Here is a 24544-nt window from a genome sequence, read left to right on the forward strand (position 1 = left end):
TTAACTGTTTTATCGCGACTATATTTTGTTTAGTTTTTGTTTGTGTGTCTCAACAGCTACAATACTGCAGAGTTTCCTAGGGATCAGTATCTTTCCCCCTGAAGGGAAAAGGAGAATTGTTCATAATGGCATCCAATTTTGCACTAATCTATTTTCCACAACAGCCTCCAGAGTGTCAGGCATTTTGCATCACCATAAACTAAAATTGCTTCCCCAACGTCTATAAAAAGCCAAATTTCCCCCTGGGGACAAATAAAGATCTATCTATCTATCTATCTATCTATCTATCTATCTATCTATCTATCTATCTATCTATCTATCTATCTAGTAGTGTATTTCTCCTATCTATCTATCTATCTATCTATCTATCTATAATATAGTGCTATCTATCTATCTATCTATCTATCTATCTATCTATCTATCTATCTATCTATCTAGTAGTGTATTTCTCCTATCTATCTATCTATCTATCTATCTATCTATCTATCTATCTATCTATCTATCTATCTATCTATCTATCTATCTATCTATCTATCTATCTAGTAGTGTATTTCTCCTATCTATCTATCTATCTATCTATCTATCTATCTATCTACCTATCTATCATACAGTGTCTTTCATATTCTATTCTTGGACTGTTATGTATAGTTGTGGGCTTGGTATACAGTACAGTACATATGTTTACAACCCCAAATCACAAGTTGGGAAATGAAAATAAAAAATGCAGTGATTTTAAAATTAAATTTCACTTTTATTTCATTGCAGACAGTATAGAACCCAGCATATTTTATGTTTTGTCTAATCAACATCATTTCATTTGCTAATATACATCCATGTATTTCAGGCCTACAACACAATCCAGAAAAGTTGAGATGGTAAAGCATTGCATTGAATGAATTTCAGCATGAAATTCATCCTGAACGGATGTCTCCCAGTGTGCCCTTTCACTAGTATATGTAACATCTTGTGTGGATGGTGAAAAATGCCAGATTACCCGATGTTTTAAGTAAGTGTCATCAATACTCATTTGTAAAATCTACCTGAAAAAAAATGGCGTGGGTGTCTTGTTTTTGTGAGTGATTCAATTTAAGTTTAAGAAATGTGAGTGTATGTAAAGACAAATCGGTATCATTTCCCATTGAAAACAGCCAATTGATGTATTCTGGCATATTTTACCCAAATTGTCAGCAAAAGTAAAATGTTTCCAATTGAAATGCTTGAAAAACAAAAGTTATAATAAAAAGAATAATTGATTTACTGCAGATAAAACCAAACGGAATTGCTAGTTCATTGTTCTTGTTTCCATAAAGCCAGCTCGAGCCAAGGGCAAAAGGCATCACAAGAACTGAAGTGTTAGTTAGGATCTCAGATATTAGCACTTGTGCTCTAGGAGTTGTAAGAAGTGAATATCAAAGTAGTTAAACGCCAATTTCTTAGTAATTAACTGAGTAAGCATGACAGCCTAAGTGGTGTTTACTCGATGGTATGTATACTTTATACTTAGTCACAGGGCCGTCTTAACACATGGGCACAATGGGCACTGGCCGGGGGCCCTGGGAACATAGAGGCCCATGATGTTTCTAATGCCTCTGTATTTTTCTGTTTTGCTATCAAAACAGGGGTCCCAGTGCATTATTTTGCCCAGGAGCCTATGATGCTGTTAAGATGGCCCTATATAGATAGTTCTTATAGTTATACTGTACACTAGTCACACTTAAATGTGGTAACAATGCAGAGTTACATTCTAGTTATGCAAGAAATTGTTAAAAACTAAAGGGCTACAATATTTCAATAAGTGCTGCAAGAGTAAATTTAATGGATTTTCTAAACATAATTTTTTTTGTCATTTATTTTTCCAAAATTATAATTTGTAATTTCCATATCAGGCAATGAATCCTTAAATAAGACTTCAGTGTAATACTCTCTGATCTCATGTCCTTTCTTAAGCTGCTTTCCCTGGTGAGGGTCACAACGGAAGCAGACTGAACAAGGCAGATTAGACATCTCTTCCTCTGTCAAAGTCTCCAGCACCTGCCCAATTCCCTTCGCCAGCTGAGACAAACACAAAAGCAAACTTTCCATATTTGTGGATTCTGCCGTAGGGTCTCTGCCGTTTGAGCAATGCCTGGTAAACCATCAATAGCTGATTCCCAGGGGGTATTCTCACCAGATGCCCAAAACACCTCAGCTGACTTCTCTCAGGTCATAGCAGCAGTGGAACTGCTTCACGGTCCTCCTGCACTGCCAGGCTCATTTTTGGCAAACATCCATTACTCATTAAATATCAGTGCAAGGACAAACAGCTGGTCGACTGTTATACATTTTCAGTGTAATCCTATTATCCCAAAGGGCAGAACAAAAGAACACCCAAGTAATCTGTAACATGTACATTTATTTCTCAGTGTAATTAGCATGTTGCAGAGTGATAATTCATCATCAATTACAAGATTAATTGGAAATAGCTTAAAATGAATTTATGAAAATATTGTAAAATGTTACTTGTATGATATTCTTTGACATTCTTATAAATAATTAGCCCAAACCAGTTTTATATGATCTTTGTGTGTGAGTGTGTGTGTCTGTGTGTGTGTGGCACTCCACAATCATATCATCACACTTCCATGCTAAAATAAAAATATGTTGCCATCACAATGGGATCGGTAAAATGCAATATATTTCATAACAATTTCTTTCAGAATTTGAAAATTATTTATGTGAAAGCATGCAGAATATCAGAACAAGGACAAAGAAGATTATAAGAACATCTAACTAATGGCAATGTACTGTATCTTGAGAAAACATAGATAATTTACCTACATAAAATATATGTCCATCAATTTGTCTATTGTTCGAGCTTACTCCTTTCAGTATAGGACACAGGTGTTAAGTGTTGTTCAACCCAGCAAAAGTGTATTTTATTAAAAAAAACACCAAGTTTGTACAAGATGTTTAAACCAAAAAACTACATCAACAGTTTAGTCAAAAGTTCACTTGCAGAACTGTAATAAATCAGAAGAGTAGCAAAGAAAAAAATGCACATATTTGCATCTGTAATCTCCAACAATCAGGAAGTGCATGGCGTTTATGACATTTATACCATTGCTGTGACTCACATGCCACTCACGGTCGGTTGCCCTACCACAGCAACTCCATGGATGCTGAAAACAAACCTCGTCAAAACTGTTGTGTCCATGAAAACCAAGATAGTGTTGTAGGATAGCATGGAAATAAATCACCAACCTTAAAATGATGTTGAAACAAAAAATAAATGAAAGAAAGAAATTCTGCATACTTAAAAACTCCGCTAGTGTTTAAGAATGAGTTCCCAGCAACAAAGGAAACAGCAGAAAAAATGTTAAAGCAAGCATATTACAACATCCATCCATCCATCCATCCATCCATTTTCCAACCCGCTGAATCCGAACACAGGGTCATGGGGGTCTGCTGGAACCAATCCCAGTGAACACAGGGCACAAGGCAGCAACCAATCCTGGGCAGGGTGCCAACCCACCGCAGTATCACAACATCAAAATTTAAATAAAATGATTTTTCCATTTATTTACCATGTTGTTTTTCTATTCATTAAGCTCAATTCTGTTAGTGTACCACTGGGGGCGTAGCCTTATTAACATGAGGCGTGTCCTTGTGTCAACCTGTGGGTGTGGCCATGTATGTGTGACATCAGAGTGGCCATCTTTATAAGTTCAAGACACGTGCACTTCAGTATCTGACCTTTCTTGTTTCAAGTAAAGGAAGCATCGTTTTGTTTAGTTTCTTTTTTGGAGTTTTTGGTAATTTTGTTTTCAATTTATTGCTTTGTCCCAGTTTACCATCTAATTTTGTCCCCTGTCTTTGGTAGAAGTTCTGATTTTAGGTAACAATCCCTGACAATTTTCTTTTTAAGCACTTTTATATTTTTTTGCCTCACTTGTTTAAATAATTCTCTAATCTATATTATGTTTTGAATACCACAACACTTAAAAAGAGAATGACACTACTACAGTATCTACAATGCAAATGAACAACAGAGAGTCAGGAGCTAAAAATGAGTGCTCAGGGATATGCTCAGGGAGTTCAGAAAAACAAGGGGTTGGAATAAACATTTTGAAGCAAACAAAAGTGTAATTCGAAGATAGGTGTCCTGCCACATAACAAGAGGTAGGCAAAAAAGGAAGGTGGACCAGTCAATTAAAAGGCAAGGGCAAAAAACAGAGAGTGCGCTGCTAGCAGAGAGCCAGAATTACCAAGAAAACAAACCACAACACTAGCCAAAAGTCAAAAAGAAAATTTGGAAATTCAAAACCAAAAATCAATAAAAACTACTAAAAACATGAGCATTTTTTGTTTGTATCCACAAACCTGGACAACCCAGAATTGTTCAGTGTTGATCTTTATATTGTTTCTGTGGTGAACTCATGCAGTTCGACTTGTGGGTGTCGTTAGGTGGCAACCAGCCTAGCAATGGAGATACAAAATGACAGCACCCACCCGAAAACACAGTTTAAAATGTCAAAAACAACACATTAAAAAGCCTCAAAGGGAAAAACTTGCACAGAAATATAAACTAAAGTCCATCCATCCATTATCCAACCCACTATATCCTAACTACAGGGTCACGGGGGTCTGCTGGAGCCAATCCCAGCCAACACAGGGCACAAGGCAAGAAACTAACCCCGGGAAGGGCGCCAGCCCACCACAGATAAACTAAAGTCCCATAGAATTTTTTAGCAATGAACCTAAATCATGACATTAGCCAAAATAAATGAGATAAAATGTAAAAGTCACAAAACAAAACTCGTGATATTTAAAATAATACAAAGAGAGAGAATCAGAGCCAAACAGACACTGGTGATGGTGTGATGGATAGCAGGCTTGACTTTCAAACATGGAATCCAAATAGCTCAATTCCTACACTTTATATTACACATTTTTCATTAATCAAGTAATTCCCTCACTAATTTTCGCATGACTCTAAACCACCCTGGGTGGGCTATATTGACTCGGAGTCAATACTTCTCTGTCATGTCTCAGTCTGTGTCCACTAAGCCCTCGACTGGCTAAGTTAAAGTCTAGCTTCATAATTCAGGCTAAATCTGCTGGATAAAAGACAACTCCCTCTGAGTATGCTGTGGCTCTTGCCATGAGTATCTCCTGCTCTGGACTGCTGCCTCCTGCCTTATGCCGTGCGCTGCTGGAACAGGCTTTGCTGCAATAGAAAATGAATGAATGTTGTGTTTGAGGAGGTGTAACCAATAGTCCAGTGCTGTCTTGGTTTGTCATTTTGGCTTTTATAAACTTAAAATACACCATACGTATCTGTTTTTGAATATTCTCCTGACTCCTTAGTGGTCCTTGAATTATTCTTTTTTTATATATTAAATCTGTTTTGTTTGGTCTCTACCAGTCGCCAATGTAGAACTGTCTTTAAAAGAACTGACATGAAATTATCAATAGTATCACAAGCAAAAAGAAATAATAAATAAATAAGTGATGCTTTAATTGTATATTGATATGTGCTGTTCCTGTGCCCATTCTTTTTTTTCTGCAGCTTTTGCAAAATGGTGAACCACATTAATTCTCCACTGATTTATCAGATGTCGGAATTTCAAACTACAGGGGGAATTCTATGAATAACATTTGCACAATGTCTACTTGAATTAAATATTTATTTCACCTCAACTTTGTCTATGCTAAAAAAAAAGGATTTAAAATTGTTAATTTTTAAGAAAAGAAATAAAGAAAAATATGCAAAGTATGTTCAAGCTGCTAGATGAGGAACCATAGTAGTTGGAGGTAACATCAATTATCGTTTGATTTTGTCGAGGCTTCTTGCCAAGGCCTACAACCTGCCCTTGATAGCCTGTTACAGCAGAATATATGCTGTAAATCAAAGCAATTGGCTACTTGCAATGAGATTCTCAAAGTGCAGATGAGCTGCATGCACAGATTTCCATTTTCTATGCTAGTGCTCAGGCTACTAATGGAGATGCTAGCTCATTTTACCTCTTGTACTGTGCATTTTTACTCCAGATTATTTTGCTATCGTTAAAACTTAGCTCTGTTATAATAGTTGAACCTTTAGCATCATAAGTTTTTATTCAGTTTAGGCTAACAGGCTCCAAAAATTTCAGGTATAGCTTTCCTCATTTTTTTTTATTCTTGGAGCTTCCACATAACGCATCCATTTAGCAATTATACTCCACACCATGTATATAAATCCCTAATGTCATTTACAAGCTGAGCTTATCTACACTGAGTTATCACCAACCAGCAACTTGCAGGTGAGAGGTCTGAAACTTGATGTGTTTACCTTGTCTAAATATAAAAGTCAAATGAAACATTCAGAAGATGAACCTCTGGCATCAGTTGCTTTGAAGAACAACAGGGGTGGTGACTGTCACCAGTCAGACACACATACCTGCATCTCCCTGAAACTAAACAATTAGGCTAACTATATCAAATATAAGGTGTGCATTAATGTGTTCCCTTTTATAAACTCACTAAACACACAAACTCAAAGTCACTTGCCCCTTATGTACCTTTTCTCTGTTTTTCGTGTGTGTGTGTGTGAACAACTCCCTCTCCCTTCCCATAAAGCCTGCCTCTCGGACACTGTAATTATTTTTCAAGGCGCCTTTCTCCCCTCCTGTCTGGTTTAATACTTGAAGGTGACGCTCTCGGCATGCCTCATCCACCTTTACTCTTTCTCATACATCTCACTCTTGCACTTTTTTGATCGTGTCACCAAAGCCAAACTGACAGTCAGATTGCTTATGGGGACTGGACACACAGATCATAGTATTTTATTATATAGCAGACACTGTTTTTACCTGCATGCAAGAAAAAGAACCTGAATATTGTGCAGTTGTAATGTACATATAATGTAAAGATACAGACATTTCTCACTTTGGTAAATTTTAAAAAGTGATAACTCCGAGCCCCAATAACTGATGTTTGCCTTTATAGAGTACATATGTGTTGGGGTCCAGCAGCACACAGGCTTACATGTGTGAGAATGTGAGAGGTTTATCCCTAACCCTAATCTTCATAACACCAGGATGATTTTGTTTTGTCTTTAAAGGTTTGTCTTTAAAATACAAATTCTACATCAATGTGAAGGTGGGTGGTCGTGGGGGGTATGACACTGGTTAATTTCCATCGACACTGCTTATTTTTCTAAATACATGGATTATAAGATTATGTAAGGAATCAGGAAGACGTTAAACTTTATAACTTTGGCCCATCATGGAGAGGGACTCCTGCACTAAGTCCTTCCTGTATGCTTCTCTCTACACACCCTGGCCACTTCTTACCATCTGTGGGTTCAAAGCATGGCACCAACACAGAACACCTTCAAGCTGAGGTCCAACTATCAGTAGCACCCTTCTAAGATAATTATATATTCACTGTAATGTTTAAAACATACAATTTCTATGTGCTGGATTATGTGAATTTCCCCTTGGGATTAATAAAGTATCTATCTATCTATCTATCTATCTATCTATCTATCTATCTATCTATCTATCTATCTATCTATCTATCTATCTATCTATCTAAATCTGCTGTAACTACATTCACTATAATGACACCTCCATATCATCTTGTTAAAATAACAAAGAAGTGTAGCATCCTCTTGTCTTTTCTATGTTAAGTTAATTTTAGAAATGGTGGTTTTAAGATATTATTCATCTTCATTTATTTTAAGGAGATTCATTCATCAATGAAGACAAACCTGTGTTGCATTGGTATAAATAAACTGCCATTTTGCACTATGCTATCTCTGTTTCACTTATGTTTTGTGTTTGAAATTCATATTTCCATGCTTTTTATAATGAAAGTAATTCATTTTTCAGTGGAGGGATTTGGTGGATATTTCTAAAGGACATTTCAGTGGATCCCAGTCATTTGCATGATTTCCAAGTAAACATTTGGCTAAATTCAAAATGCTCACTAATGGATTCTGGGAAGAGATCCCAGTCCAACTGCTGTTACTCTGCATTCTCTCTGCAGTTTTGGGTGCTGCATCTTGCTTGTGATTTTTAAAAATCAATTGCACCATACTTAGTTGCTCTCATCACATTTTTAATATTCTGTGCATTTTCACTAGTTACTTTTATATCCCCCAACATTCCACTGACATGCAGGTTGGATATTTCAGTTGTCCCTTTGTGACTTACATATGGCGTGCCCAGTGCTAGACTGGCTCAGCATCAGTGATTGGCTACTTTCTTATTGACTAGTGCTGCTTTGATAGGCTTCTATTTCTTGCAGCTTTGATTTGGAATAAGCAAGTTTGAAAAAAAGATTCTATATTTGATCAGGATCATAAAAAATGCTAGTCATGGTAGCACTCTCTGGAGCAGATATCACCTTCAGACAACAGAATCTTCAATTTACTGTAAAGATGATGTATTCTGGTCATCATGGTGTAGTCATACTGTGACAGCCATTGCACTAATGGACCAGAGGATTAGAATGCTGTGGTTCTTAAACTCGCCCCCTCCAGACTTTGAGAGGGATCTACAGACACCGAAGCTTTTTGAACAGCAGCTCTTAAGCATTTGAATTCATTACATTCTAAAGAGTCTGCCATCTTGAGATACAGTATGTCCTCCTAAAAAAGTAAGCTTAACATTATTAATAATATTAATGTGAGCATAAGATCGGATGCTAAACATCTTATATAAGAGCACATGAATAAACAACGAGAGACTAAATCACTAACCATATAACACTCAGTTTAGTAAGCAATGCATACTTTACAGAAGCAGTCTAAACACAGTAGACATACTCAAAGTGTGTTATAAATGAAAGAAAATAATCATTAAGGTCCTATATGTATCAATCAGCGCATTCCGTTAAAGTTTGGAAGAGTGGTGGGCTTCATATTCAAAAAATATCAACAAGGCAAAGCTGAGTGGCTTTAACATTATGTCGTGATTAACATTAGTGATGTTACATGTGCTCTGTCTCAAAAAAAAAAAAATCACAAGTCCTAAAGAAAGTTTATAGTGTTTAAAGCGAAGGTGTTCTGATGATCCCAAGCTCAATCCCCTAAGCACGTCTTTTCACCTGCTAGTGCTCCAAATGCAGTACTGAACAGCTGCAAATACTGCAGATTCAGAAACAATTACTAGTAAAACAAATCCATCCATTATCCAAACCGCTATATCCCAACCATAGGGTCACAGGGGTCTGCTGGAGCCAATCCCAGCCAACACAGGGCACAAGGCAGGAAACAAACCCCGGGCAGGGCACCAACCCTCCGCAGAGTAAAACAAATACATAACTATATTATTATGTACATTATATATGACTGTAACCCTCAAGGCAAATGGGTCAGAACTCACCATTTGACCCTGAAAACTTTAGTAAACCTGCTGCTGTGCCAACTGCAGAAAATACAGTATATCTGACCAACTGAGCAATTAAACTAAACTTGTGCAGCACACTGGCGTAGTGTTTGCTATAAAAATGCACTATATAAAATAAAGTGCAAAACACACTTAAATAAAAGCAGAGAGAAGTTTTTTTTGTTGTTATTCAATGAGACATACCTGCTATATAAATGTAAAAACTGCTTTATATGCCAATCACAGGAGTGCATGAAGATAATAGCGTTACTGAGAGGTGCATAGAAATTCTGAATAAAGAGCTAGGCCATTTAATGCTATCAAGTGCTTTTAAATATTCCAGGAGGAAGAGATCCTGCTGAGACATTACTATAATAACTGCATCCGACTTTGTCTTGTTTCCAATTTTTACTTCACTTTAAAACCCCTGAAACTAAAGGTGCAGAATACTCTGATATTGGTTCTATTTTTCTTATTTTTGAGCATGCTTTGGACTTTACTTTTGGTGCAGTATTTGACTGACAGCATTGAACAGAAAATTGATGTATTTTTAAGTTTCCAATAAAATAACGCTGACATCTTCGAATATATTGCACCCTCATTGACAGCCCATATACATTTTTTATTTTTATAAAGCCCTTTTAGCCACTGAAGCTGTCGCTCGTCTTGGCAGCATTAGACACTGCACAGGAACCCACCTTGGATGAGGTGCCAAGCAGTAATAAAAAAATGGAAATAAAATAACTTTGAGGAATAACTCAAAATGTTGCTGACTTAACGTCTTTGGGGTATTTCTGATTCCATCTGCCTGCAAGCCTTTTGTCTCGTCTTGTCTATTTTACTTCTTGGCTTGGTATTCACTGTGCGCTTCCCCTTTTAAAATTGTTTTGTTCATTTAATGACTGATTTTAGTTAACTGCTTTACGCAACTCAAACCTCTCCAACTTAAAATAATAATAAAAAATAAATAGGAATAGTTATTTCCATACATGTTGTAACAATAACCATTTGATATTATTTATGGCTTGCAAAAGGAATCTTGAAAAAAAGATAGTGAGTTCAACTAATAATGAGATGATAAAATGTATGTGAAGAAAATCTCTCCCACCCATTCATACAGTATTCCAAAAGCATTCTGAACACACAAAAAAATCTGGAACTTTAACATTACATTCAAATGCATAATTCCAAGACACGTACTTTGCGCTACAGGACCATCTGGTTGGATTTTTTTTCAAGAAACTAAAGATAATGTTTGTAGGCATTAGGCCACTTTTTTAAATTGAGTTTTTGTATTATTCTGTAAAGCCCATCAGGCAGCTTCTATTATACTGTTATGGAAAATACTTCAAAAACGATGGAGAAGCTTAATTATAAAAGAATGATTTAGCAACAAATTGAAAGCATGGTACCTGATAGACTGAATTAAATTTTTCCTGAAATATTTAAAAGTGAACTGTCTGCAAGTCAGGAGCTGCTGCCTCATAGATCGGATATCCTGGGCTTAAACCCCACACTGGTATCTGCTCCTCATTTCCACATATTTCAGTTTTCACATCACAGACATGTGTGTTTTAAGTTAATGGTCATTTCAAAAACTTCCTTGTGCCGTTGACTGCATGAGTTGGCCTAGTTTTGGATTTGAATCTGTTCTGCTTTGGAATGGTCCTAGGGTGGCCATTTTCTCCCCTTCGGACTCTTCATTATGTAGAATGCCCCAAATCCCACACTCTTACTAGACTGTTGTATTTACTGCTACTGCAGTTCAACACCTCCCCCTTTCTTTTACTTATGTAACACCAGTCAATAAGACAGAGTACTAGAATACACCAGAGAGAAAGTTGCACAGTTATTCATGCATTTTAGATGAAATGCCCAAAACAGCATACTACAATGAGCATTTGTAAAATAATTCAACCTGATATAAGCCATTCATCTTGCATCCAATCTGCTTACTACCTGGTGGCTCTCTGTCTTAGTTGGTTGAATTAGTCTGTGGTTTGGCCTGGCCCACTGTGGCCCTCAATGGCCTCTCTTCAGAATACAAAATGGCCGAAGCACAGGGCAGCCGAGAGACAGAGAGAGACCAGAATGCCTTTGCAGGCCTCATTTAGCCACATCTAATGGTCTTTGACATTACTCTTGCACGAGTGAGAATGTGTAGTTTCCAATGACTTAGCTCTGGCAGATTTTCCTCCCATTCCAGTCCAGTCCAGCTGCAGTCTACCATTTATTTCAGCAAGCTAGCACAGGGCAGCCGGGAGAATAGATGAATGACAGAAAAAGGGTCAGAACTGGAAGATTGAGAAAATTGAAGGACCAAAACCAAAACAAGAAGTGAAAATGTAAACTCTAAGAATGTAGCTAAAGTCAAAAAAACAAAGACAAAAAATAAATATTCTTGAGAAGGGCATGAAACAAGGTTTGTTATCAGCAACTCAGATGACAACATGGTGAACTGGATGACCTTTTAACCCCATTGCTGCAATTACCCATGGGTCCCAACCCTGGAGGATATGCCCCATAGTGAAGGGAAAGCTACAAGGCCAGAAACAAAACAAAATCAAAAATATTAAATATTGCTGATGTTCTCTCATCTTAACCCACTTGAGCTCCCCTACGGTAGCTGGTCAGTCAGTTTCTTGGATTTTATCTGTACTAATCCTAACCTTTGGTAAGTAAATTGTTTCTAAAGTATTTTTTTGTCATAATAATATTACACCATCCTCATAACAGATCCCATCAAGGATTAGTTCCTGCCTTGTGTTCAGTACTTCCAAGACAGAATTGTGCCTCTAGTTAGACTGACATGAACCAAGCAGAATCATTTTTATGTTATGTTATGCACAACACAAGTTATGGTAAAGAATAAACATTTTGTTATAGAATAATATGGAATAACTGGGTGGCTTTTTGAGCAGTAACTGAGGACTTCATTCTGTTGTCGGTTTAATCTCTTTGCCATTTCTGTATTTTGTTTCAGAGAAAGAACTACAGTGAAACAGTAGTGTGTGCTTACACATGCTCAGTCTAACCCACACATGAACAAAAAAAGAAGTGAAGAGCATACAATATATGTGAAAGAAATTATATAGCAGCATAAAGAGAACATACATGGAAGGGGTAGCACAGGTCTTATTTGAACTGTAAAAGGTGTCATAGCTGAGGCAAGATAATAATATTACAAGTGACATTCTGGGCACTTCTCTGTTTGTAGTTAGTTCTTAGAGGTATATCAATGTTATAAATAATGGCAGGATTTTTGCCAATACTGATTTCAAGAATAATATGGTTAAATGAAGGACCATGTGCGTCACAGTTAAATAGTTTCCTGTTTCCCCAAGACACTATATGGAAATATAATGTTATATTTATTATGTCTGGCCTCTTGTGGCTTATTGCCCTTTTGGGGTTGCCTAAGACCCTTATACTCTGTGGACCTGCAAGATTAGAGTAGGACTTGAGTCCACCAGGAGGAATCCTTATATGTTAACCCCAAGAGCTTTACAAAAGTAAGCCTGGCCCAGAAGTGGGTCTGAGAGGATTGGAAGTGAACCCAGATGATCTCATAGGATTAGGATTAAAATGCCTTCAAGAGTCCACTGACAAGTGTTATCAAGGGCTTCCAGGTAGACAGGGGAAAAAAGGCCGGTGTAGGAGGTATGAAGAAGTGTTAGCTTGTGCTTGAAGATGGAGGAAACTGGACCAGCCATCCCTTAGGTAGATGGAGGCCCTTGTTTGTAATAGGTGTGCAGGGAGAGGCATAAATCTTCTTTATTTTATTATTATTGCATTTGTCTTAAATCCTTCTGTGTTTCCTAACCTGCTGTGTATGGGTCTGTTTTTATTTTTTTTTTTTTAATTAATCACTTTTATGTTACATGGGTTCTGAAACTGAGGCTTTGGGGTCTGTTGGTGAGTACAGCATACAGGGACAAGATGTAATGTAAGATCTGTCCAAACTGCTAAATTACTGATCCTATAAACCTATCAAATACTCCACAGTTTGGAAATGTTGTGCAAAAAATAAAATACACAAGTAGTCCATTTTTAAAGAAAGATGTTTATCTATACTTTTAAGAAGAGTGATATGATTTAATTTATTTCAAAGTATAATTCTTTGCAGAACTACATTAGTTTGACAGAGTCCAGCCGCAACAGAAACATCTGTTTACGAAAGGTAGTTGCCTCCACTTGCACCAAGTATGTTCTTCATCCCCAACACATTGTGTGCAAGCTTGGGTTTGGAAGGAGAAAGTCTCAAAGTTTGCAAGAAAAGCAAATCTGTTCTTGCTCCAGTTCACGTTATAAGGTTATAAGGTACAACGCAACTACTGCGACCTGAAGCAAGCACATAGCCCTTTTCCCCATAACAAAACTCTTTCTTCCAATATTAACCTTTCTCAATTATACAGGGTGGTCCAGATCTAAATATGCAGGTCCAGATCATCTGGGTGACTTTGATTTATGCGGAGACAATTCCAGTTCGGCGCGAAGACGATTCTTCATGTCGTCAGTTTGCACACTTCTCGATGGTCCAGGATTTTTCAGGTGATTTTCTATGTAATAAACTTAATAAGTTATAGCGTAATGAAAATTGCATTATTAGATCTGGACCACCCTATATTTTTAAAAAGCCAAACAGCATAGTTCTAAAATACTAAAAACTTCTTCCACCTTTTGAACAGCTTCCAAAAGCTAAATCCTTATTCCTTGCCTCATTTAAATATTCAATCCCTACTTTGTCCAGTTTTGTTACCTCTCTGGAGCATTTGAGGTGAAAGGGTTTAATGAATTTCAGATTACTTCTTCCCTTTAAATGATGTAACACAGACACATCTCTGAATTTTCTAAAATGATTATTACGATTAAAGTCGTGTGGTTTTTAAACCTAGTTAAATGTGACTCTTAAATCCACACTGTTAGATAATTATGCCATGAGTGAGGAAGATAATACAGTATATTCACCAACTGTGCTCTATTAATGTGGAGAGAATAAGGATAATTAGATTAAATAGTAATAAGAAAAAAGAGGTTTGCTACAGGAGTCTAGTGTGAATTTCAAAACTGAGTTCTTTGTGTAAAGGGGCAAAGTCAAAACACACACAAGCATAGATCAGGGTTGAAAAGTAGCTATAGCTGTGTGTGTGTTTGGCCCCTCATGGTCAAGGGCAGGGGTATTGAGAGAGGTAATTCCTTATATAAATGCACAGCTTGAGTAGACCAAGTACATAACACAATAAATACACCACATGCACCACAATACAATGCCTACCTACTCACTTTAGGGCTTCTATACTGTTGAGCAAGGAAGGGCCATCCACATACACTGCTATTTCACTATGCCTTTCTGTGGAGACATTTCTTGTCCTCTGTCTTTTGTCTTTTTGTTGCCCCCAGGGCTATCACCTCAGCAGGGTCAGCTCTTACCAAAGATACCAGGTCTGCATATGGATGTATGCTATCCTGCTGCATCTTAAATTCAAAATGATAACCAAAGCTAATTATTTTACAGTTTATACACTCAGGATAATTCTACAGATTTATAAATACAATATATATTACACATTAAATATCTTTGATTATAGGCATTAGTTTGAATATGTATGCTTTTTAAATACATTCAATCAGATATACAATATACATTGATTTGGATACATCTGCTCTGATGTATATATAGAGATGGTTCTAATAGTATATATTATAACAGATATATACTGTATATTGTAAAAGAAGTAGTCTCAACACACAATAAAGGTTTGGGGAAGCCACCCATGTATTGTCCCTGACTGTAAAAGGGTATAGAAAACAAGAATGATGTGCTTAGGTTGAGTTCCAAGACTGAACTGATGAGGTTTTAAAAAAATGGTGGCTTTATACGCCAAAAAGCAGAAGTGATGTCATTTGGCTGGAACTAGAAGTGATGTCCGTCTGGACCTCAGCACTTCCGCCACACCAGGAAGTGCTGGGGGGAAGAGAAGCAGGGACACCCAGAGTGCTTCCGGGAGGACAGCCGGCACTTCTGCCACACTGGGGCGTGTCGGCGGGTGATTGCCGGGGAGCACCTGGAGCACATCCGGGTGTGGATAAAAGGGGCCGCCTCCCTTCATTCGAGGCTGGAGTCGGGTGGAAGTAGGACGAAGCAGGAGACGAGAGTGGAGGCGGCATTGTGTGCTATTGGCCAGGACTTTGGGGACTTTTGGGGTTTGGGTGTGCACTTTGATCTTGTATATAACTGTAAATAAACGTGTGGTGGTGGAAAAACAACATGTCTACCTGTCTGTGCCTGGGTATCGTTCAAAATACATATATACACACAGTATGGTGAGCGATGGCCAGGATGCCCTCAGCTTCGAATGGCAGCGGGTGACAACGTGTATAGAAGGCATTGTCTCCCCCAGACTCCTGGATGGCAGCCTCCCTGGGTTGTGGCAGCACCACCGTTTCCCAGATGGCATCATGGGAACTTGAGTTCTCTGACTCAGCCCTTTTGGGTTCTGTGGGTGTAACAAGCAACGTGGAGCCCTACTTTGTGCTCCCGTGCTCCTGGGTCAAGCCTTTGGAACACTCTAAGTACTTCCGGGGACAATATAAAAGGAGCTACCTGCCACAACTCTGGGAGCCAGAGTCGGGAGATGGAAGATGAAGCTTGCTGAGAGGAGTGGAGGCATTACTGAGTGTTGTATAATCTGTGCAGCCTGTGCTTTGTAACTGTGGCTGTGGCATGGGAAACACTTCTGTAAGAGTTCCCCCACAAATAAAACTCTTGTTGGTGGCAGCACTTGTGCCCAAGCCTATCTATAAATATCAGTCAACATTAGGGGGCGTAATCGAGCCTTTGACACAACTACACAGTCCCGGTTTCAAATCAACCCATTTATTAAACAGAAAATACCTCCAGCACAGAGTCTTCCTTTTTCCTTGCTGCTTCTTGGCCAACTTTGTCTGTCCTCCACCCCATTCTGACTCCCCAGGCAAAGCAGAGGGCTCCCTTATAAACCCAATCCTGCAGTACTTTTAGTGCCTAAAACATTGTCTCCAGGAAGCACTTCCAAGTCACACAGAACTACCCTGCAACAGAAGACTCATCTTCTTGCTCCCCCTGGTGGCACCCATAAACTCAACAGGGCAACTCTATGGAACCACACTTCCCAAGATACATTGCAGACAGCCAAACAGGGTCTTGCCACAAGGGGTCCTTCCACCCAGTGTACAGTAGGATGATTTAAGCATAGTAGGCAGTCTCCCATTGTCCCACATTTCCTCTGGCACCCCAACTGGAAAGGAGCTGTTAACCATCCCGATCGGGATGTTTCTCCATCCAGGTTATCCATCCACTATGTTAGCCTACCAGCCAGACAAGATATTCCCATGCTGGAATGTCAGTTCTGATATACCAGCTGCCACAATGCCCCTCCATGTGTGCCTTCTGGCCAGGACAGGGAATGTCATACCTCCCATACTGACCATACATTATACTGGCCTCTCAATTAGGTAAAGGTACAGAATCCATCCTAGCTGGGACACTGATACATCCATGACAATATATATGTATTGGATATGATTTAAAAATATATATTAGTTGAAATATATAATGCTTTACATGCATCAGACTGGTGTGTCATGAATGTCACACAATGCATAATCCTCGATATGCAGGCTGCTGCTTCATGCACCACCCAGTGTTTTAAAACCAATGTATGTCAACCAATATTTATCTGAACTAATGTTTAATAATGAATATACTGTATGTATAGTGTAAATGCACATATCTAATAATATAAACCATAATTTAAGACTATTTTGGATATAATGCAACACAATTCCTTTTTTTAATTTTTGACCCTGGCTTTATAAAGGCAGCAATTCTAAGAATGCACAACTCTGTCTCTAGCATAACCAGTACTGTTCAATATCATGCGTTTCTGTAATCTAGGAATGGCACACAGCTGCCTGCCAATATATCAGAGGTCTTGCATCCCAAAAAGCGTATCTCAAGGTGTGGACACATTATATATTATATATTTATTGTTTTCCAGATTCTCAAACGGACTGTAAAATCATCCCATCTTGCTGATACTCAAACGACTTAAAGTCTCTGAATTCGTTTTCGTTTTCAAGTCTATCTACTTTAACAATTTTATTCCTCCTAAAATGATAATTTGTTTCTAGAGAGTGTAGCCCTTTAGATACCCAACTGTTCCCTCCTACTCACCATATGTTCATTTTTAATGAAATGTCTTTCTAAAGTATCAGTTTACCCAAATATTTACCTCCAAGTAAAATACATTTAGGCAGAACTGCTTTCCAAAAATGCCAGCATGTAAAGGAGCTCTGTGCTGCGCATCAAGCCTCGTGTTACACGGCAATGATGTTCCACACATATCATGTTACAGTTGAGGGCTATTTTTGGAATATTAATTGTCTAAATGGATTTGCTGTGAAGACAACACATGCCAAATGTTGCAGCGGCACTTGCCTTTAGGTCTCTTTTTTAGCATCTACTCTTATGCTGGGTGTATAATATCGTGAGAGGCTGCTAATTGACAAGCAGACACAGGGAATGAAGTATCTGATAATCCATTAATGACCTTCTAAATTCTGATTCTGTGAGTAAATTAATGCATTAAAGCAAAACCAAAATATATTCACTATGAAGTGCTCCTTTCTCTCATCCAATCATTGCTAAAGAAAGAATGTTTTACTGCTTAAAATCTGCTTACATTTTATGAAAGTCTCTATTTCAATCAAGATTACTGGCACAGATCACCATCAAATGAAGACAGTAATTTATCTGAATGCTAATATGAAAAATGAATAATGGGAAGTAAACATGAAGTAAAATATAAAGTGCTTATTCTATTGCATTATAACTGAAAGCCAGTGCTTATACTGCCATGCACAAATTAAAAAAAAAACCTTATACAGGCCAGCCACACTACCTCACCACCTCACACACTTACACAGGTAATCAAAGTAATGCTTATGTATTTGGGAAGAAACCAGAAGATCTGGTGAAAAAGCTCACAGATACACAGAGTGTATCAAAACCAGGCTGCTGAAGCTGTCAAGGTGCGGTGCTAAACACTCGAAATCCATTTTCAGGCAGTTGACATTTATTCTTTACAGTGCTTTCATTATGAACAATACAAAGTGCTTAATAAAGTAATAGACATTGTGAGGAGAAACAAAGTATTCAAAGGAAAATCAGCAGGAGGTAATTTAGTGATTAATATAATTAAACAAAAAGGCCTAAGAAAGACACACATTATCATTGACACAAGGAATCAGACAGCGATTAGGCCTGTCACTCAGTAGGCCTTCTGTTACTCACATCAGTCTTCTCGTTTGTGATCCCTTTTTGTTCTTCTCTGTCAGCACATCTGGTACCTTAAATGGAACTAAATGGAACAGGGCTGAACCCATGCCTAACCATTACTCCCTGTATTTATAGACTAGGCAGCAGGTCCTAAGATTGCATGCTTGCCCTAATCAATTTCATAATCGCTTGACATTTTTAATTTGTGAATCAAATGCTACAAGGTGGGTAAGCAGGCTAATCATTAGAAAAAATGACCTCCCACTTCTACCAGTCAGCGGAGTGAAGTGAAAAGCAGATTCAGTGTTAAAGGTGGTGCTGTTTGTAAAAAGCAACATTTAACAGGAAGGATCAACTCTTTTGCAGGGTGCTAACATAGCAGACATCATACTGATGTTGAATTGATCCACAAATAAATCGATAACTTGGGAACGAAGAAGTGTAAAAACAATTAAAGATATGTATTTCCATGTTAAGGAGACCCAGGTTTGCTTTCCGGGGTTCTCTCTGCGCGGAGTTTGCATGTTCTCCCTGTGTCTGCGTGGGTTTCCTCCGGGTCCTCCAGTTTCCTCCCACACTCCAGAGACAAGCAGGTTAGGTGGATTGGTGATTCTAAATTGTCCCTAATGTGTTCTTGGTGTGTGTGCGTCCTACCTGGGATTGGTTCCTGCCTTGCACCCTGTGTTGGCTGGGATGGGCTCCAGCAGACCCCCGTGATCCTGTGTTCGATTCAGCAGGTTGTAAAATGGATGGATGGATAGTAGTGCTACTGTTCTATTGTACCAGACCATGTAAAGGTGATGTGGCAGTACGGTGGCCTGGTACCAAGTTAGCCAACTCTGTTTTAATTTCGTGAATTTTTAAGTGTTCTCTATGATTTTCTCTAATCGGTTCTATTTTTACCACATCTCAATGTCACATAACTACTGTTTTTGGCAACAGATTGTTTGCAGTGATGCTATTATTGGCTCAAGCTCCTCGGCCAAAGGTTCATCAAATCCATTCATGTTCAATATGCTCCAACAAGCAGATGATAATTCAACTAAAATTATTCGCCATCACATATATCTCATCTGTAATTGTCTAAAACAGCCCATGAGCAATTCCTTCAAGTGTCTTTATCTGTAGGTTGTACGTTATTGGAACGTCCTGCACGTAAATTTTGTTGCTAGAAAATGTGTGTATATCACTCAGTAAGCCTTGGATCTAAGTTCACTACTACTATATTAACAGCAATGTCTGAAAAAATACCAGATGGGATAACATTTTGGTATTAAAAATCAGTTGTAATTTCCTATATCACAGTACAAACATGATGCATTATTTTGTTCAACTGGAAGAATCCCAATCCACCTTCTAAAACTCAATGGGAAAGTGATGTTCTATATTCTTCCAAATTGAAAACAAAATTAAAGTCTCTTCATGAGGATCTGTTTAGAATTTTTTCAGAGTCTGGTCATTAATGTCTTTCTAAAATAAACATACCAGGCCTGTGCACAACCTTCTTATTTTATTTGAGACTTTTACCCTTTTTATTTTCAGATACTTTGGTTAGCTGGTCATGTGGCAGCTCATTTTGTGTCATTATTTTTTGGCTGGAAATTAAGGAAAAAGAAGCAACAAAGAGATCTGATGTTTTTATGTAGGTAAAAAACCATCTTAAATGGGGCTCTGTAGCCATAAAGCTCTCTTTGTTTCATGGCTTGGTGTTGGAACTTACTATTGTACTTGCTATGCTATTCTCATATGTTTGATTGGCTTCTGCTTTGTTATTATGTTGTTTTTCCTAAATAAATGTATGATAAAAACAGTGCTTCACAAAAAGACGAGGACAGAATTGGAAAAAAGCAAAGACGGGGTAAGTGGTTTAAGCTATGAACCAAAAACAAGTCCCTTTTTTTGATACCAACTTCCCACATAATTATTCAAATATAAGAGTTAAATAGTACTTGAGATTGTCAGACAAGACAGTTAAGCCATTCGAGTGATTGGAATACTGATTGTCCAACAAACACAATGCCTGCTGCCTGATGGTATCAGAAACTCTAATTACACATAAAGTGGAGGTCCTAATAACGTCTTAATGATCACTTTTCCATCCTTGACCTTGAAGATGTTGCTCTGCTTTGCTTTGTTTTATTAGGGTCATTTAGGGAAAGAGCAACGCTGGGGAAGTTCACTTCTGTCCAGAAACCAGTCCTTAGAAGAAGAATTTGAAAGAGCAAAAGCAGCTGTAGAGGTAATGAATTTTGTTTTATGTTTCTTTGTTTTTGTGGTCAGTTCATACATTGCTTAGCATTCAGAAAACATCAGTAAAGCTTAAGACACTGAATGCCCAAAACAAAAGTGCAACAGTAATAGTGTTCGTCATAATACACATTACACCGAAAAGTATTTATATGAAATTCATACACTCTAATAGTTTCCCCACACCCATAATAAACTGCAGGGAGCCTGTTCTTTTAAACAAAATATTAATATTATTAAATAATGCACAAAATGACCAACACCCAAAACTCTTCTAGGCCACCCTGCACACCTAGATTTCCTAACCATTCATGGGGTGGCTCATCCATATGCACACACCATTGTATCTAGCCTCATGCACCAAACACACTCTTACCTCCCATCTCTCACTCCCATTTCACTTTGGACTTTCTTTCTCCCACCATTTGAGCTCTTCTCATCCACTGATCACATTCAGGCTCAACTGGCATCTGCCTATGAAGGGTCAGGTGCCAGAATGACCTCAAGAGTCTGCACGGCCCTACATTTGATCTACCAGGTTAAAACTTCTTCTAGTGACCCCTGAACATCACAGACTTCTGTTAGCCTTAAGGGCCCACTTCTCAAAGGCCACCAAGTAGTTCTCTATTCCTCTTTGGCCCTTGTACTCTTTAGGTGTTTGAGGAAGCATTGCATACTCTTTAAACTTCTAGTCACATTTTGTCCTGCTTGTCACACTTCTAGAGCTCTCAGCAAACGAGAACTCGACAAATTTCTCGACAAAATGTTCTGTATGTACTGTACTTTATGCACACGGTGCTAATCTGCCCCTTTGGATGAGACATAAAACCGAGGTCTTGACTCTTTATGGTTTGAAGATCCCTGGGCATCCTTTTAAAAGAGCTGAGTGTCCCCCACCACAGCTTGGTCATTCTGGCCCCTTAATCATTCCTTGGCCCTAACTGGCTAGCTCTCTTATCCCTTCACCACCTGATAGCTAATATGTGGTGAGGATAGTGGCTCAAGAATGGCTGCTGTGACAATATCCAGGTAACTGCTAGACAATGGTATTGATTGAAGTGGTTCCCCACTGTGTATGTAAAGCATTTTGAGTCTTCTACTTTCGGCTGCTCCCATTAGGGGTCGCCACAGCGGATCATCTTCTTCCAAATCTTTCTGTCCTCTGCATCTTGTTCTGTTACACCCATCACCTGCATGTCCTCTCTCACCACATCCATAAACCTTCGCTTAGGCTTTCTTCTTTTCCTCTTCCCTGACAGCTTTATCCTTAGCATCCTTCTCCCAATATACCCAGCATCTCTCCTCTGCACATGTTCAAACCAACGCAATCTTGCCTCTCTGACTTTGTCTCCCAACCATCCAACTTGAGCTGACTCTCTAATGTACTCATTTCTAATCCTATCCATCCTCGTCACACCCAATGCAAATCTTAGCATCTTTAACTCTGCTACCTCCAGCTCTGTCTCCTGCTTTCTGGTCAGTGCCACCGTCTCCAACCCATATAACATAGCTGGTCTCACTACCATCCTGTAGACCTTCCCTTTCACTCTTGCTGATACCCGTCTGTCACAAATTACTCCTGACACTCTTCTCCACCCATTCCACCCTGCCAGCACTCTCTTTTTCACCTCTCTTCCACAATCCCCATTACTCTATACTGTTGATCCCAAGTATTTAAACTCATCCACCTTTGCCAACTCTACTCCCTGCATCCTCACCATTCCACTGACCTCCCTCTCATTTACACACATGTATTCTGTCTTGTTCCTACTGACCTTCATTCCTCTCCACTCTAGAGAATATCTCCACTTCTCCAGGGTCTCCTCAACCTGTTCACTACTATCGCTACAGATCACAATGTCATCAGCAAACATCATAGTCCACAGGGACTCCTGTCTAATCTCGTCTGTCAACCTGTCCATCACCATTGCAAATAAGAAAGGGCTCAGAGCTGATCCCTGATGTAATCCCACCTCCACTTGAATGCATCCGTTGCTCCTACCACAGACCTCACCACTGTCACACTTCCCTCGTACATATTCTGTACAACTTTTACATACTTCTCTGCCACTCCCGACTTCCTCATACAATACCACAGCCCCTCTCGAGGCACCCTGTCATATGCTTTCTCCAGGTCCACAAAGACACAATGCAACTCCTTCTGGCCTTCTCTAAACTTCTCCATCAACATCCTCAGAGCAAACATTGCATCTGTGGTGCTCTTCCTTGGCATGAAACCATACTGCTGCTCACTAATCATCACCTCACTTCTTAACCTAGCTTCCACTACTCTTTCCCATAACTTCATGCTGTGGCTCATCAATTTTATTCCCATGTAGTTACTGCAGTCCTGCACATCCCCTTATTCTTAAATATGGCACCAGTACACTTCTTCTCCACTCCTCAGGCATCCTCTCACTTTCCAAGATTCCATTAAGCAATCTGTTTAGAAACGCCACTGCCATCTCTCCTAAACACCTCCATGCTTCCATAGGTATGTCATCTGGACCAACGGCCTTTCCATTTTTCATCCTCTTCATAGCTGTCCTTACTTCCTCCTTGCTAATCCGTTGCACTTCCTGATTCACTATCTCCACATCATCCAACCTCTTCTCTCACTCTTTCTCTTCATTCATCAGCCTCTCAAAATACTCTTTTCATCAGCTCAACACACTCTCCTCACTTGTGAGTACATTTCCATCTTTATCCTTTATCACCCTAACCTGCTGCACATCTTTCCCAGCTTGGTCCCTCTGTCTAGCCAATTGGTACAAATCCTTTTCACCCTCCTTAGTGTCCAGCCTCTCATACAACTCATCATAAGCCTTTTCTTTAGACTTCGCCACCTCTCTCTTCACCTTGCCTTATCTCCTTGTACTCTTGTCTACTTTCTGCATCTCTCTGACTATCCCACTTCTTCTTTGCCATCCTCTTCCTCTGTATACTCTCCTGTATTTCCTCATTCCACCACCAGGTTTCCTTTTCCTCCTTCCTCTTTCCAGATGTCACGCCAAGCACCCTTCTTGCTGTCACCCTTACTACATCTGCTGTAGTTTCCCAGCTGTCTGGTAACTCTTCACTGCCACCCAGTGCCTGTCTCACCTCCTCCCTAAACTCAACCTTGCAGTCTTCCTTTTTCAACTTCCACCATTTGATCTTTGGCTCTGCCCTCACTCTGTTCCTCTTCTTGATCTCCAACGTCATCCTACAGACCACCATCCTATGCTGCTTAACTACACTTTCCCCTGCCACCATTTTGCAGTCTTCAATCTCCTTCAGATCAACTCTTCTGCATAGGATGTAATCTACCTGTGTGCATCTTCCTCCACTCTTGTATGTAACCCTATGTTCCTCCTTCTTCTTAAAATTCATATTCACCACAGCCATGTCCATCCCTTTGGCAAAATCTACTATCCTCTGACCTTCTTCATTCCTCTCCTTGACACCATAGCTACCCATAACTCCTCGTCTCCACTGTTCCCTTCACCAACATGCCCATTGAAATCTAATCACCACTTTCTGTCCCTTGGGTACACTGTTCATCACTTCATCCAACTCACTACAAAAATCTTCTTTCTTACCCATTGCACACACAACTTGCGGTGCATATGCACTAACAACATTC

The 24544-nt window shown here is 39.0% G+C and overlaps 1 protein-coding gene across 2 annotated transcripts in view; it reads left to right on the forward strand.

Annotated features, from left to right (window-relative positions):
* pex5la (peroxisomal biogenesis factor 5-like a) overlaps window positions 1-24544 on the forward strand; it is a 332752-nt gene that overhangs the window by 201560 nt on the left and 106648 nt on the right. For both annotated transcript variants that reach the window (XM_039758562.1, XM_039758552.1), the window contains one exon: window positions 20816-20911. In XM_039758562.1, coding sequence (XP_039614496.1) covers window positions 20816-20911 — 96 coding nt within the window. The remainder of the gene's footprint in view (window positions 1-20815; window positions 20912-24544) is intronic.

Source organism: Polypterus senegalus, chromosome 1, assembly GCF_016835505.1.
Source record: "Polypterus senegalus isolate Bchr_013 chromosome 1, ASM1683550v1, whole genome shotgun sequence".
NCBI classification, from domain to species: Eukaryota; Metazoa; Chordata; class Cladistia; order Polypteriformes; family Polypteridae; genus Polypterus; species Polypterus senegalus.